This window comes from Camelus ferus, chromosome 3 (genome assembly GCF_009834535.1).
Source record: "Camelus ferus isolate YT-003-E chromosome 3, BCGSAC_Cfer_1.0, whole genome shotgun sequence".
Classification (NCBI taxonomy): Eukaryota; Metazoa; Chordata; class Mammalia; order Artiodactyla; family Camelidae; genus Camelus; species Camelus ferus.
Window position 1 is genome coordinate 121447 of NC_045698.1, and position 16947 is coordinate 138393.

At 52.5% G+C, this 16947-nt stretch overlaps 1 protein-coding gene across 1 annotated transcript in view; it reads left to right on the forward strand.

Annotated features, from left to right (window-relative positions):
- Positions 1-16947, forward strand: part of PLEKHG4B (pleckstrin homology and RhoGEF domain containing G4B) — a 58430-nt gene that overhangs the window by 17694 nt on the left and 23789 nt on the right. Inside the window, 5 exon segments of the mRNA XM_032469020.1 lie at positions 2840-3037; positions 5203-6433; positions 10484-10675; positions 11535-11658; positions 15302-15395. Coding sequence (XP_032324911.1) covers positions 2840-3037; positions 5203-6433; positions 10484-10675; positions 11535-11658; positions 15302-15395 — 1839 coding nt within the window.

Genomic DNA, 16947 nt, shown 5'->3' on the forward strand with positions numbered 1-16947 from the left:
GTTGGCCAAATGACGGGAATTCCCAGTGCAGCGGAAGGGAAGTCACATGCTTTTACACCAGCTCTGGGTGAGCTGTCCCACTAACTGTGTCACACTGGTCACAGCCTAAGCCACGGTGAGGTTTATGGTCCAGTAAACAGGCGCAATCCTGAGTCCTGAAGCCGACTTGTGTTCGTGTGAGTGCGTTTGCTTCAAATTGGAACCCTGAGTTACCTCCGGAGAAGTCAGCCCTTTCCTTTCTACCAAGTCACTGGCATCTCTCACTTGGGATATTTTGACAGTTTGCTAGGTTTTGGTGGATGAGTGAGTTACAGCTAACAGAGAGCGGAAGCAGGTGGAAACAGAAGTGCTCGGTGGACATTCTCCCACCCTGTGTCCATGCCCTCCTCATCCTCTGCACCCGAACAATTTTAAGATTTGCCCACACATACTTCTCCTGGGTCAGTACTTATGTACATGCACACATGCACACACACACTCGGCCAAGCAAACATCAGGGAGCTGATGCTAAACAGGAAATATTCCACGTGATGGAAACTTACCCTTGAAGATACTCAAACAACATTCTCTTTTTAAGCATTCTTATGGAAATCTTTCTGAAACATACTGTATACTTTCCTGTTTTCTTAAGTGGAATCGAATATATTCCAGGTAACTTGGTTTTGCTGTGATGTGGTAGTTTTTGCCTCTCTGCCCGCGGGCTCCTGTATGTCTGCTGCTTCCTCATACAATTTGTATGTCCTAAGCACACTAAGTTGTCTGAGTCGTGTGCAGGTGGAAACGGTTTCCTGTACCCATGGCTCCAGCCTGGGGCCGCCCTTCATGCTTCGAGTGGTTTGTATCTGTTCTGGGGTGCAGACCCTAGACGTCTGCTCTGGTCAGGTACCTGGCTTATCCACCAGAACCCCCTCCCAGGGCAGGAAGGGCACCATCCTCAGAGTGACTGGGGGCTCTGTCAGTGTCCTGAGCGCAGCCTCATGTTGCCAGCTCTCCCTGGACAAGAAGTGCCCAGAGAGCAGTGTCAGCAGGAGGGGCTGTGCACGCAGGGGAGGCTGGAGAAGTCGCTCCCTTGGCTTTCCCAGGGATTCCTCGACTTACATGCCCAGAAGTAGCCTCACAGCCGGCAGGCAGCTCCCCTTGGCAGCTCTTGCCCAGCCAGGCTCTGAGTAGGGATGGCCACACACTGCGTGGGGGCTGAGTGTGGGCCCTGACTCAGGCACGGCGGGAACCAAAGGGCAGAAAAAGGCCATGGAGGCCGCCATTGCCCCATAGGTGACCAGGGCTGTGGGATCTCGGTGAGTGGCGGTCCCTCCTCCTCACACTGGGCAGTTTTCAGAAGGTGAGCCGGTGAGACAGAGGCTGGAAGGCTGCTGACCACAGCTAACCTAGAAGCAGACCGGCCCCGTGGGTCTGGGAGAGGAATTGGCCTGGGTTTGGGAAGCTGAGTGGCAGGAAGATATCTCTCCCCAGGAGGGCCCAACATTTGCATTTCAGTTCAAGGGAGGTCCTTCAAGACTGTCCCCAGGATCACATCCCACTTCTTCCTGCCAGTCTCTGTCTCAAGTAAGCATTTGCTTCCAAGGAGGGTGGGTCCTGCCCCTGCTCGGAACCAGCTCTGTTCAGTCCCTGCACTGACGTTTGGTCCTAAATCAGGTGTGATGTGGGCCCTTGGAAGTCAGAGCACATGGGCACTTTTGGGATGCAATAGTGTTTAGAGTATTCCCATGGCCAGAGGAGTGGCCCTGCCTAGTGGGGAGGCAGCCGTGTGGAGAGGGAGCAGACAGGAGGCCTGTGGGAGGGACAGGAGGGAGTGGAGCCGGTCCCAGCAACTGGACTGATCCAGCAACGCATGGCTCCCCAGGTGCTGTGTGGCCTGGCCCACTGGCAGGACAGACGGCTTCTCTACTAGTCCTCATCCACTGCAAACCCAGAGGATTCCTATTTTATTTTCAATTTTCTTGAGATTAGCCATTCAGAAGAGTCTGCGACAGTAACCATTGTTCCTTTAAAAGTTGATTTTGCAATTTTAACCTCTTTGGCTTCTGTTATTTGTGGCCTTGTATGTCTTCTCCAAACGAATGAGCCTGGTGGTATCTCCTCAGGAAATGTTACATCTAAAAATAGAATTAACATTTTTTAAACTAAAAAGCATTCTGTCTCTACATAGAAGCATGTTGCACCAAACATTTAAAGAGGGATTCAGACACCAATGATACTGTTTTCCAAATGGCTGCATGAGCACAATCCTGTGGTTTTGAGGAAGGCTGCCATAATGGTTTCTGTTTAACTTTTTAAAAATCATCAATATAAGTAAAATGTTTCCTGGGATGAAGTTTTCTGACTATAAAATGGGACATGGACCAGCTCTGACCTCCCCCAGGGCCCCGATTCCCTGCGCAGACTAGGAGTGCCGGGGAGAGGGACCAGGGAAGGGAAGGCCCCCAAGAAAGTGCACAGGCTCCCAGAAGAGCCTAAAACGCAACATTTAAGATGCATATTTCAGAATTTGATGGGATGGAACTTAAGTCAAACCTAAACTCACTTGTGCCTTGTGTAATAAGGGACAGTCGTCACTCACAGGTGTTAGATAGGGTTCCCCACTTAGGGACAGGTGTCAGGTGTACCTGTCACGATGTGCTTCTGCTCTGTGATGACGTGAGGACCAACAGCAGGAGCCCTGCTCTGTGCTGGGGGTTCGCCAATACCTTCTTCATTTCACAAAGATGATTCACCTTCCCGGACTTGAGACAGGCGCCTTCAGAGCGGACACTTAAGTGCCAGCCTGGGAGAGTGTCCAGTGCACCTGTTCCTAACTTCCGGAACCTCTCTTTCCTTTCAGGACCTGGAATCCCTTGACACCTGTATTCAGAACACACTCTCTGCCCTCTACCCACCTTTTGAGGCCACGGCAGCCACGGTGCTCTGGCAGCTGTTTAGTGTGGCCGAGAAGCTCTACGGTGGGGACGGGCTGCGCTGCCTCACGGACTTCCTCGTCCCAGCCAAGAGGGCTCTACAACACCTGCAGCAGGAAGCCTGTGTAAGTACCTCCCTTGGGGGTGGAACCCATGAGCCCCTCCCTCAGGGGAGTGGAACCCGTGAGCCCCTCCCTCGGGGGGTGGAACCCGTGAGCCCCTCCCTCGGGGGAGTGGAACCTGTGAGCCCCTCCCTCGGGGGGGTGGAGCCCGTGAGCCCCTCCCTTGGGGTGGAGCCCGGGACCCCTCCCTCGGGTAATACAGCCTATGTGAGATCCTCCAGCGGGGAACCCCTTACATTTTTGACTAGTTTAGAGACAGGCAGTGCTTTATCTGGTACTTGGAGAGCATTTAATCTGAACAGTATGAATTTTAGATCCAAGGAAATATGCTGGTGAAGGGGCAAAGGAGAGTGTGCTTCTGTGCGTTTCAAATTAATCCAGGAATTAAGCAGATGTCATTCAAATGGGCGTTTGTCGTTTCCTTTCAGAAAGAAAGCGGGAGATTATTAAAAAATAAAAATAAATTGTCATCTCAGCCATTTTTTTTTTTTTGTAGCGTTTAAACACGCGACTGGGGAAACCGCCCCATTTCCTCTATTTCGTGGAGTCCACTAGGCACTGGCTCCACCCTCTCCTGGGTTCAAATAACGGTGAAATAGGCGCAGGTCCAGAAACAAGGCTCTTCAGCCTCCAGTGGGTGGGGGCCCGCTGTCGGCAGACCCCTCCGGTTCTCCCAGGCAGCTCCCGTCTAATGGCTGAAGGAGGGAACTGAGTCCCGGCCTGAGCAGTGGTGTCAGGGGTGTTGGAGCAGCTCCAGTTCCTTCACACAGACCCCACTTAATAACTGTCCAATGCACTTAGTTTATTGGGGGATGTTTTTGAGGCAAGTTGAAACTAATGACGGCTAAGTTGTAGATGTGTTGTAGTAGGCTGCTGGAAAGATTCATGGCTAGATCTTAAAAAGTACGATCTTTATTCATCCCCAATATTCCACAGCATACGTGTTAATTTAGGAAATGGTTTCTTGATGTAAACCTGTGCTGCTAATCAGCTGGTACACCTGTTACTGTGACAGATACTGAGCGTGTCTCTTGATGACAAATTGGTCACGAATCATAAAAGACCCTCATCACCTTTGATCCTGTAATCCTAACCCCAGAAAATGATAATTTAAAGGAAGAAAAACTGTCATGAGAATGCTCCCTGCATTTTTTATTTACGGTGGAAATGCACAGAAGCACTGTCAGTTTCTGACAGTAGAGGCACCGCTACGTAGTCATCAGGATGGTAACTGAATAACAGAGAAACGCTTGCTGAGGGTGGCTGCCAACAAGAATACAGAACCTGTCTACATTATTATTGCTTTTAGAATAACTAACAATAGTAATAAATTGTGCATAAGGGCACAGAAAAGTTTAAAATCTCTTTAGATATATTAGGATGAGATTCTCTTTTTTTCATTTTCTCTATTATTGTAATAGTGTTTGTGCAGTAAGTCAGTGCTGGAATAGCGAAATTTGCGCGCACACACAAAAATACCGGAACTAAACCCAAACAGTAGCATGCAGTCCTGTTTCAGAACCTGTAGCTCCAGCTCTGACATGCCAGCGGAGTCCCACCTACCCCTGTTCTCTACCAGCCTGACACCCTCATGCCCCACGAAGACACTGGTTCATCCATTCCTTAAATCGAAACCTTTTCTAGAGCAAGTTCTTCTCAAAGAAGCGCTTAAGGACTCACCCCATAGTCAACAGCTTGGTTGCAAACTTCACTGACCCCTTCAAATAAGCAGAAAGGACCGCTGTTTTGGGTGGGAGCTTGCATGGTGTGGGGTGTCCTGCCCGATCAGTGCGCTCTCACCGTGGCCCCCACACCGTGATTCCAGAGGCAATGCTCTGCTTGGGGGCTGCCTGTAGGTGTCAGGAGCTTCCACCAAGGGCTGCAGGGGCAGATGAGACATCTCAGCCCTGCCCAGGGAGGGACGACTCCTGGGAGGGGCTCACCTCTCGCCCCTGGAGCGAGACTGTGCCAAGGGTGGCTCCTTCACTTGGCTCCCCTTCCCCAGCTATCCAGACCCCCAGGCCCCCAGGAAGAGCTGTCAGAATTAGTTTCTAGCTGCCCTGCTTTCAGTCCTGATGATTCCTTTGGGGTTTTGAGGTGCTGGGAGGCTCAGCCCCCTGCTGGACAGGTTCCGCGTCGGCTGCTAATGTCCCTCCCTCTTGTCCCAGGCCAGGCACACAGGCCTCCTCTTCCTGCATGAAGGCTGGCCACTGTGCGTCCACGAGAAGGTGGTGGTGCAGCTGGCGTCCCTCCGCGGAGTCAAGCTCAGGCCCGGGGACTTCTACCTGCAGATCACAGCGGTGGGGAGGCAGTCAGCCAGACTGGTCTTGAAATGCCTCTCCCGGCTTGGACGAGGCTCGGAGGAAGTTGCTGTACCTGAGGCCCTGTATGGCTGCGTCTTCACGGGAGAGTTTCTGGACCTGGTGAATGAGGAGCGGAACTGTGTCCCCTTGCAAAACTGTTTGCTGACCTCGGGCTCCGAGGTCTACCGCACCCCTTGGAGCAATATCACAGACCCTGTCTTTGTACCCACCACGGGAACTGGCCTGTCTAGCTGCCCCAGCCATCCCAGGCCTCAGCAGCTGCCACCCAGCAGCACCTCGGAGACCTCAGCCCCAGAACCAGCCGTGATAAGCTCCCCTCCTCAGGGGGGCACCCCTTCCAAACACACCGCGACCGTGCCCCACCATGGTGGGCTTCCCGGCAGAGACCAGCACCTCCACCTTCCTTCCTCCCGAAGAGCTGAGTGTGAAAGCCCCAGGAACCTGTCCAGGAGTTCTGACAGAGGCATCTCGGGTGTCAGCCCCTCAGAGCAGGGCCCCTGGGAGCCCCCTGAAAGCCTTGCAGGACCAGGAGGGAGGCTGGACCCCATGGACAAGAATGATGGCCCCCAGGACCTCACCTTCCATGCAGAGGGGGGCAGCCAAAGCTCCAGGAGGCAGCCACCTAGGGCGCCGTCCAGTGTGGAGGCCAGACGCTGGTTCAGGAAGTCCTACATGGAGGCGCTGCAGAACCCCATGCCCCTAGGATCCAGCTGTGAGGAGTCCACTGGGGACGAGGCCTGTGGTTCCCAGATCCAAGGCCACAGAGCCAGGGGAGCCAGGGCAGCGACCAGCCTGATCCAGAAAGAAACAACTGGCCACCGAGGAGACCCCCAGGGGATCCCGAGTCAAGAGAGTGTTTCTGGAGCTACAGGGAGAACCCTTCCCAGGAGGTCTCAGTCCTGGGACAAGTCCCTCAGAAGCTCCCGAGGAGACACCCAGCGGGCCTCCCACCACTCAGCCAGTGCCAGTCCTGGGGGCCTCCTGGGAGGACAAGCTGTGGGGACTAGACTCACAGGGTCCAGCCGTCCAGGCACAGCGGGGAGTCCCAGCTGCACCAGTTGCACCAGAGAGGAAGGTAAATGTCCGCCCATCCTCCCCCTGCCCTCCCCTCTCCTCCCCTCTCCCACCCCTCTCCTCCCCTCTCCCACCCTGTCCCTCCTCTCCCTGAAACTCCACTCACCCCGACTCCCCACCATACACCCTGCACAGCCTCTCTTCCTCCCTCCTCCTGCTCCCACCCTGTCACATTTGGTCACTTGATTGAGTAGAAGCCCGTCCGCGTACCAACTGTTGAGTTTCTGGATCTGGCGAATGGGGAGTAGAACTGTGTCCCCTTCCAAAACTGTCTGCATACTAACTGCTGAAAGCGTTTACATGTATGCGTTTCCTGGAGCCTCCACAACAAAGTACAGCAGACTGGTGGCTCAGGACAACAGAAGTTATTCCTTACAGTTCTGGAGCCAGAAATCCTAGACCAAGATGCCCCAGCACCTCGCTCCCTCCAGAGGCTCCAGGGGAGGGTCCTCTTCCAGCTGCTGGGGCCCCAGGCATCCCCTGGCCACACTCATTGCCCTTCTCTGTGTCTCTCTGTCTCAAACCTCCCTCTCGGTTCCCTTGTATGGACACCTATCATTGGATTTAGGGCCACCCTAAACTTCACTAATTCACTTCTGCAAAGCCCCTTTCCCAAACAAGGCCACATTTACACATTCTGGAGTGGACACCTCCTTTGGGGGTCACCATTCAGCCCACCACATTGCATTAGTACTCCTCCCAAATATATAAATCAGGTGTAATGTTCATTTTTAAATGGGACCAGGCCAGTGAGTTTGTGCTGCTTGAAGGTGTGTAACGTCACTGAGCTGTGCCTCTAAATTCTGGAATTGCTACCTTTCCTTACAGCTCTGGAGGGAGAAGGAGATGATATAACGGCGTGTTTGCAGGGTACAAAGAAAGAGAAAGAGAGAATGACAACGTATTTCTTAAGTCAAATATTTCTCTTTTTTTGTTCTTTTTAAATGTTTTTTAAAATTGAAGTATAGTCAGTTTACAATGTGTCAATTTCTGGTGTACACTATAATGTTTCAGGCATACATATACATACATATATTCGTTTTCATATTATTTTTCATTATAGGTTACTACAAGATATTGAATACACTTTCCTGTGCTATAAAATATTTCCCTTTTTTGAATAAAGAAATGTTCTGTGGAGAAAAAAACAATGCCTTTGGAAGCAGTGAAGGTGTGAAAGTTCCATTGAGTCCCAGGAACCTGATGCGTCAGCTCTTCTCTCTGTGGCTCCCTCACCTGTGAGACCCACACCTGGCTGCCCACCTGGCCCTACCTGGGCTCTGCGGAAACTGCCCCTGGGCTCTGGAGACCCAGAGAGTTTCTTGCAGCTGTGGAGGGCCTCTCACTTCCAAAATTAGGTTGTCTGCTCCGCTTGAAATCCTGACAGAATTCCAAAAGTGCAGAACACACACTGGACTTACTACAAAAATTTTTATAGCAAAATTATTTACTTAGGGTTAACACTTTTAAAATATATTCTATTGCCTCACTGCAATTCAATTAAAATTAAAATAAAAACTGGACAGCTACATGTAAAAGAATGAAATTGGAATGTTCTTTAACAGCACATACAAAAATAAGTTCAAAATGGATTAAAGACCTAAATGTAAGACCAGAAACCATAAAATTCCTAGAGGAAAACATAGACAGAACACTCTCTGACATAAATCACAGCAATATTTTTGAAGATCTGTCTCCTAGAGAAATGGAAACAAAAGGAAAAATAAACAAAGGGGACCTAATTAAATTTAAAAGTTTTGTGCAGCAAAGGAAATCATAAACAAAACGAAAAGACAACTTACAGAATGAGAGAAAATATTTGCAAATGACACGACTGACAAAAGGCTAATTTCTAAAATATACAGCTTATGTAGTTCGATATCAAAAAAAAAAAACAAAAACCAAACAACCCAATCAAAAAGTGGGCAGAAGACCTAAATAGACATTTCTCCAACGAAGATATACAGATGGCCAACAGGCACATGAAAAGATGTTCAACATCGCTAAGTATTAGAGAAATGCAAATCAAAAGTACAATAAGTTATCAACTCACACCTGTCAGAACGGCCACAATTAAAATGTCTACGAATGATAAATGCTGGAGAGGATGTGGAGAAAAAGGAACCCTCCTACACTGCTGGTGGGAATGTAAATTGGTACAGCCATTATGGAAAACAATATGGATATTTCTTCAAAACCTAAAAATAGACTCACCATGTGATCCAGCAATCCCAGTCCTCAGCATGTATTCGGAAGACACAAAAATCTAACACGAAAAGACACATGGACCCCAGTGTTCATACCGGCACCACTTACAATAGCCAAGACTTAGAAGCAACGTAATTGTCCACTGACAGATGACTGGATAAAGAAGATGTGGTATACACTACTAAGCCACTAAAACTGAAATAATGCCATTTGTGACAACATGGGTGGACTAGGGATTATCATACTAAGTGAAGTAAGTCGGACAGAGAGAGATGAATATCATATGATATCACTTATATGTGGAATCTAAAAAATGATACAAGTGAATTTATTTACAAAACAGAGACTCACAGACATAGAAGACAGACTTATGGTTACCAAAGAAGAAAGTGGCAGGGGACAAACTGGGAGTTTGGGATTAACAGATGCACACTATCAACTACATCTATAAAAACAGATAAACAACAAGGCCCTGCTGTACAGCACAGGGAACTACATTCAATACCTTGTAATAATCCATAATGGAAAATAATGTGAAAGAGAATATACACAGTATAACTTGAGTCACTTTGCTGTACACCTGGAAAGTAACACAATATTGTAAATCAGCTATACACCAGCTTCTAAAAAAAAGCTTCGAACAATAAAAATAATTAAAATGAAGCAATAACTCACTGACCATTGTTTCTAGGTCCTGGAAGTTCCTTTATGTCCATTTTCTTTCCTGTTTGTTTTGGACGGAAAACACACACAACCACACCCACAGGATGACGCAGTGAAAACTCATGTCTGCAACTTCTTCATGGCTGGGAGACAGTCTGTCTTCAGCTCCTGCGTCAATATAAACTAAATCCAGCGATTTTCTCTCAAGGGAGACATGCTAGCTGTGCAGGGCTCTCCCCGGCATAGCCCAGCGTCGCAGGCATTGCAGAACCAGGAGGTGGAAGTGGGGCCTTGGCCGGCAATTCCCCTGCGAGGAGCAGACATCTAAGAAACTCGAGGTCTTGTCCTCAGAGATGTCGTGATCTTAAGAAATCACATCTCTTGGCCCCGCGGGCTTTGCCTACACACTAGTCAGAAATTACTTGTGAGTGGACACTGAGGCTGTTGGGTCAGAAGTCTCCCTGCCCAAAGAACCCCTGGGGAGGGGTTCACAGCCTGGGAGAGGCCTCTTCCTGGCTAAACACAAGCTGGCTGTGCAGGACAAAGGAAGACGCTGTGCACGCGCAGAAGCTGCTTCTACCCACGAGGATGTAGGTGGTGGTGCCAGAGGTCTGGTCAGAAGGGCCAGGACCACTGATCACAGATGCAGGAGACCTGCTTCCATCCCTGCTGCCTGGGACCACACACCTGTCCCTGGAGCCCACAGTCCGTGGTGTGGGCCACACCCCATGTGCTCATTCACAAGGAAAGAGCCTCAGAGGGGATCCCCTGCCCCCGCCTGGGTGGGGCCCCATCCTTGAGGGGATGGATGAGGGCGAGACCCCCTCTCTGAGGAGATGGGTGAGGGCAAGACCCCCTCTCTGAGGGGATGGGTGAGGGGTTATGTCATCCTGAGGTTTCACTCTGAGGTGACATTATTCAGTATTAAAATATTTCCCCTTAAGATGTTTTCAGGTGGTGAGGATCTGAGAAGCGACCTCCCTCATTGTCTCCTCTCTGTGTTATTTATTCATGACTTCTCAGGGAAAGCCTGACCCCTAGTCAGGCATGCTGACCTCTCCCACCGTAAAGAGGACAAATTCATAGAACTCTTGGTTTCTTCTTGTGTTTGTAGCTCACTGAGCCTCCTTCTAATCAGAGAAGTGCTTCATTTTCCACCCGGTCTCTTTCCCTCGTGCAGCCCCTGTTGATGCAGAGGCCAGCCCCCTCCGGGGAAGCAGCCTCAGCAGGTATTCAGAGCTGCTTGGAGGACTGCTGTGCCGGGAGAGAGAAGGGCGGACGCCCCACACAGGAGAGCTGCCCAGCCCAGTGCCCAGGCCAGTGCTGGAAATCAACCAGGAACTGCTGCAGTCTGGGGTGGTCACCCTCCCAGGTGAGCACGGCTGTCTAGCCAGCAGAATACACAGAGATTAACAACAGAACTTTGTTTCTCACAGTCCTGGGGCTGGACGTCTATGGTCAAGGTGCAGCACGGTGGGTTCTAGTGACTGAGAATCCTTCCTGGTTCATAGCCAGCGCCTTTTCACTTGTCCTCACGTGGCAGGTGGGCAAGGGACCTCTGTGGGGTCCCTTTCATAAGGGCACTGATCCCATTCATGAGGGCTCCACCCTCAGACCAAAGCACCTCCCAATGTCCCCCATCCAGATTCCATCAGAATTTCAACATGAAAAATATTCAGAGCATGGCGTTGGCCCTCACCCGCCAGGTGAGCACTGGGCTCTCCTCTCCCCCAAATCTCACACTAAGCCAGTAACTCAGCGAACGTTTGCAAACCCTGGCTCTGTAGTCCTCAAGCCTGAAGCCACACGTGTTCCCTTTGGGGTGCCCCTTTCATGACACCCCCTTGTTAGTTTGCAACCTCCTGAGAGCTTCCCAGGTAGAATCTGAAATTGGTCACATTCTCACAGAGGCAGAAAGAGACCTGAGAAATCGGCAGACGCGCCATGTTGGTAGGTGTCAGGATTAATAAGCAGGTAATTTGTGTTGGACGACTGCGGGATTTCTGCCCTTCCCACCAGAATCTTAAAGTTTATGCAGAGGCCTCAACTGGGCTCCATCAGGTCATCATCCACATGGCCTCAACACCACATCATTATCACAAAGCTGCATCCATGGGCAGCTTCTGGGAGCGGGGAAGGCAGAGGAGCACACAGGGCCAGGGTCCAGCTCGGGGGTCAACCTGTGGTCAAATCCTGTCAAGTGACCCTCACCAACCCCTCTCTTTCCACAGGAACCCGAGACCGGCAGGGGAGGGCGGTGGTGCAGGTCTGCACGAGGGGCCCACTCTGGTCCAGTGAACACACATCCAGTGCTGAGCTGACCCGCCTGCTCAAGTACCTCCACAGCATCCCCAGGTGGGACCGTGCCAGCCGCCACCTTTCAGACCCTTTGGGGGTGAACCCACAAGAGGTGTAACCTCGGGGGTTCCTGGGCTCTGCAGTCTGGTGCCACTGCCGCCAGCCCCATCTCCCATCTCCCCCTCATTCTGGGCCCTCGGCTGTCCCCACACACCATTGGACCCCTCTCCTCCCAGTCAGGCTCTGCCACACTCTGGCCTTGAAGTGTGCGTTGCTCTAAGCATCCTTTATTCACATGTTTATACACCACCTCATTCTAAAATAGATTTGAAGTGGCCTTGATTAGAGACATGAGCCGATACAAAGAGAATATTTAGAATAAACGGGAGGAGGTACTTGGTACCAGGAAGCAGGAAGGACCAAATCATGCTAGCTGAGACTGGTGTTTGTCACTGGGCCTCCGAGCAATTAGCAGTGCTACGTGCCAAGAAATCTCAAGAGACACATCTCCCTGGTGTGGAATTCCAGGGGAACTCCTCCTGACCCTGCGTGAGGAAAAGCAGACGTGCAGCCTCCTTCAGGGCTCTCCATGGACCAAGGGTGAAGATGGGGGTAGACAGGAGAACTGAGGTCAAGGATGGTTAAAGTGCATTATTCAGGGCCCCTCAATCCTGTCAGGTGCAGACACGCTTAGACCTCACAGCTGTCAGACCAGGAGCCCCCGTGGTGCTGGGTAGAGGCAGTCCCCAGGGCTCAGTCTTGACCAACTCAGTTCTAGGTCAACTGTCCAGGTTTGAACCCTGGCTCCGAATGACATGGGATGGTGGCAGCTGTCTGTCTCACAGGTGTGCTTCAGGGGTTGGAAATAATCTCCACGCAGTCCCAAGACCAAAGTCACGTGACACACCATCAGGTGACGTGACCTCATGTGAGAGCATGTTGGGTGATGGAGCACATATAGGAACGTGCGACCTGGTTCACCCCCACGTGACGTGAGAGCGTTCCGTGTAACCACACCTCTTCATGGTTTATCGACTTTATGTTGAAATGTCTTCTGAAGTAGCACAGGTATAATCAGTGTGGGAACATGCAGGCAGAAAAGGAATCAAGGTGTTCTCCTAGACTCCTTCACAGAGCAAGGCTCCCCATCATCTGCAGGGCTTGGTTTTACTGCCTTCAGGTGAGCCTAGGATTTGAAACATCCTTCAGCACAGGTTGCAAAATATAATAAAGCATCTCTGAAAAAAATTAGTTTCATCCTTGCATTAGTTCCTGCTCTATAAGCCTCCAGGAAACACCTCCAAAGCCGTGGGATAACGACATTTTCTGTTTACCAGGAGCTCTCCTTCGGCCATGACAGAGAACATCTCCGATTGACAAGGCCTGTTGGGGCCACGCCCTTCCAAACGCTTAGCTTCTGAGCTGTGTGCAGTGCTCTCCGCCTGGCAGTGAAATGCCCAAGATAAAGGAGTGGGACTGCCATGGGGCCTGAGGGGCCAGGGCTCCAGCTGGGGGGCTGGCCCCCCGCTTTTCCACTTTGCCGCAGCCAGTGGAGACCCACCTCCCCTCACCAGCTCATGAAGCGCTGGGAGGAAAACGTCTCTAAAGACTTCAGGAAACTCGTTCTGGAGCCTCAGGGTTTGGCTGACTGTTTCCCCACAAGCGCTGTCACTTTGTTACATCCTGACGATGAGCAGCACCTTGAGAAGCCATGAGGTACCTGGGATGTCAGCGTCTTGGGGAGGTGCATCCTGCAGAGTCTCACTCCCGGCTCCCACAGATGTGTTCTGAGAGCGTGCCTCGGGGACAGACTGCCATGCCAGTCTCGGATATGTGGCGTCTTGGAAAGGGTCTTGGCTGCCACTCATCCAGCCTCCTGTGGGTGCAGGAATTGACCTGTCCGTCCCTCTGCCGACACTTGCTCGGAACACAGAAGCTCTGAAGGAGACACGTGTGTGGACCCAAGTGATCACAGCCCCCAGCGTGAGACAAGCCCACGGAGCTTGGGAGGAGCCGCAGCCACAGCCTGGCTGGACCTCCAAACACGCTCTGCATCCTGGAGGTGGGCAAGTGTTTGCAGACAGAAAGCTCCTGGGCAATCGGCCACTTTCTGAGTCAGGACATGGCCCTGACGCAGGCGGTGAGTGAGGATGAAGGACACTGTAGAGGCAGCAGGCCTTCCTGGGCCAGAACCATGGTGTGCGGCAGCTGGGGGGCCAGTGGTAGCAGGGCAGTTCTGTGGCTTCTGCAGAAACACAGACTGGACGCCCAGGGCTGGTGTGCACAGATGACCAGGGACCCCAGGGGCTAGACTGGGGGAGCCTGCAGGTGGACCAAGACAGGAAGCAGAGGGGCTAAGGAGCCACTCTGTCCACCATGGGGGCAGAGGGGTGGGCAGCAGAACAGAAGCAGATCTGGTCTGGGAGTTCATGGGCAGTTTCCTCCCTTCTAATCCGGTGCCAGCGTGGCTGCAGGAATGAGTAAAGGGTCTGTCTGGGGCGCCCAGGACCAGGGTCTGGCAGCTATCTGACCCAGGAATAGCCCCAGGAAGGGTAGGGTGATCTCTCAGCACAGTCACCAAGCGGACGATTGCGGAGGAGAAGCTGTGGTCCTGCCAGAGGCCTCTTGCTGGACGCAGACTCTGGGGTGCAGTCGACTTTGTGGGTGAAGGAAAACCCCAGGGCTGGGGGCCCACAACAGAGCGAGATCTAGCCGTCCCTGCCCCGAGTAGCACTGGGCCCCCGAGGAAGTGAAGTGTGGTGCCCAGCTCCTGGCAGAACTGACCAGGACTGCAAGGAGAAGGCCTCGGTGCAGGGACTCCGCGCCCACCGCCTGCTCCCACCTGGGCCTCCCAGAGCAGTCAGTGCTGGTGCATCCATCCTTGATCTGCAGCTCCACTTCTGTCCTCAGGAACTGGTCTTCCCCTGGAAACACCCTTCAAAATGTTCTTGAGCACTCATACCCCAAAATGAACACAGCCTGACTCGGGGCAAACAGGGACCCGGCACTAAAAGTCGGTGTGGCTTTGCCGCTTTTGTGTGAGTGGACGTCACGCCCCCGGCTCAGTGAGTGCTGCATGTTCAGTTAAAGACTAGCATCCAGACGTACACCTGAAGTAGAATGCTAACTGATGCTGGAGTCAGGGCTGGAGACAGATCCCGGGGAACACCGAAACCTTTGAAGAGTGAATGTATCAACTGCCAGCCTGTTATTCTTTCCTCCCGAATTTAGAACAGGAGCTTCCGCACACTCACAATAGAGACAAAGCTTTTAAATGGGGATTTCAAAAGCAGGTGGCGAGATGTTTAGTTTCAGGGGCTGCTCTGCAGTCCTGCATCAGCTCTGGGTCAGTGACGCCCCAACAGACAGACTAGTGAAGGAAGCTCTGGAGCCCTGGTCTTCTGACAAAGGCCTGCTTCATCCACCCAGAGCTGCCCCTGGAGGCAGTGCAGTGGGCAAGGGAGATGGTAACCCCGCAGACGTGGCGCTTCCCTGGCCTGGAGATGCGTCCGCTGCAGTGAGTCCTCTCTGCCCTGCCTCCAGCTGATAAGAAGCTGATTCCTCAGGAGCAGAAGGCTGATGTATGAAAAGTCAAGTCCTGAACTTCTGGAGCCAGGATCTGGGAGGGGATGCGTCCCCTCCAGCGATGGAGAAACTTGTTCTGGAAGAGATATAATACCTCCTGCCTTTCTTTCTCCAGGAAAGAGGTACGGGAGCGGGGCCTGGTCATCCTGGTGGACGCACGCAAGAGACTGGCCACCCCTGCCCTCTTGCGGGCCCTGGCAGCACTGCAGGTGAGTCAGTCAGTCCTGTCCTGGGGCCTGAGCCTCTTCAGGTGCAGGGGAACTGCAGCAGAGCTCCCTCTGCCTGGACCTGGAGGTATGGGGAGGGCCTGAGCTCAGAAGGAACAGAGCAGAGAGCCCTCTCCTGTCCCCATCGGACCACGCGCCCCCTCCGGGTCTTGCTGCAAACCTTACCAGCCCAGCTGGCCAGGATCAGTCATGCAGGCTCGTGTCCTGACTTGGCAGGAATGGTAGTGACCTCCCCTTCACAGCATGTCCATGTCTAACGTCTGACTAAGTCGGGGTGCAGGGTGGTCTGTCACCTCCCAGACAGGGACAGAAGCCTGGAGAGGCAGCTGCTGCTCACGGCGGGGAGAGGGCTCTGGACTTTGGTGCCCAGGACTCCTGAGAGCCCTCTGGGATGGGGTCCAGGGAGGTGGTCTAGCAGTGGCCTCAGGGAGCCCCATCCTGGATTCCAGGTCATGAGTAAAATCCAGAGGGAAATGGGAGTCCCTGGAATGGGGAGAGAGGCACCACTGGGATGTCTCAGGGACCCAGAGCCAGACAGGAGCCTGAAAATTTTGTCTCCCTTAGATGTGTGTATAGGGGCCCCTGTGCACCCAGCACGGCGCTGGGGTCTGGGCTCTCACAGGTGCCCAGAAGCCTGTCCAGCTGCTCCACAGGCTCTCTGAGCTCCTCAAGTTCTGTCTCTGCTAGTGGTGCAGACAGCTCACTGTTCTCCCCCCGGTTCCTAAGTTTTGGGAACACTGAACAGGAGTTCTTTCAAGGAAAGATTCAGTGACAAGGTTGGGGCAAATCTGGTCCGCTGGAGATGAAACAGTAGGAACTGGGAGCCCAGCAGACAGGCTGTGCGCAGGGCAGGGGCTGGGTGGGCCTGGCCAGAGAGGCCTGGGGAGACGACCCAAAGTTCCAGGTAGGAGGAGAGGCGTGTGTGCCATGGCATGTGTGTGCTGGTCCGTGTACGTGCTGGTCCGTGTGCATGCTGGGTGTGCTGTGTGCTGGACTGGGAGCAAAGCAGGGCAGCACAAGCAGGAGACGCAGGTGCATGCCCATACCCACACGCTTCCACAGGCATTTCCTGAAGCCGGAGGACTTGGTGGTTTTGCTCCTTTGGCATTCGACAAAAACATGAATATTGGCAATGCCAAGGAGCAAGGAAAATCAAGTGTCCAGCTTCGAACAGAGACGACCGAGTCTTTTGTGGAGAGTCTGCAGCGCTTCCTCACCTGCGCGAGCCCCAGACAGGCCCCACCGTCAGCTGCCGATCTGAGCTCTAGGCAGACTGGACAAATCAGCCCAGAAGCACCTACCTTTCCGCTTACCAGTTTTCCCAGCATTTATTTTGTACAGACTTCCCTTAGATCCTGGGCCCCTTGAGTCCCACGGAGAAGACGAGCCCAGAGAGAGACGGTCCCTGTCCACCTACGTATCTCCCAGAGCAGAAGCTGGGAGCCGGGGAGACATAAGCTACATCATGGACTTCTATCACAAGCAAATAGTCTAAGGAGCTTCGTGACGGGGTGCGAGCCAAAACCCAATTCTT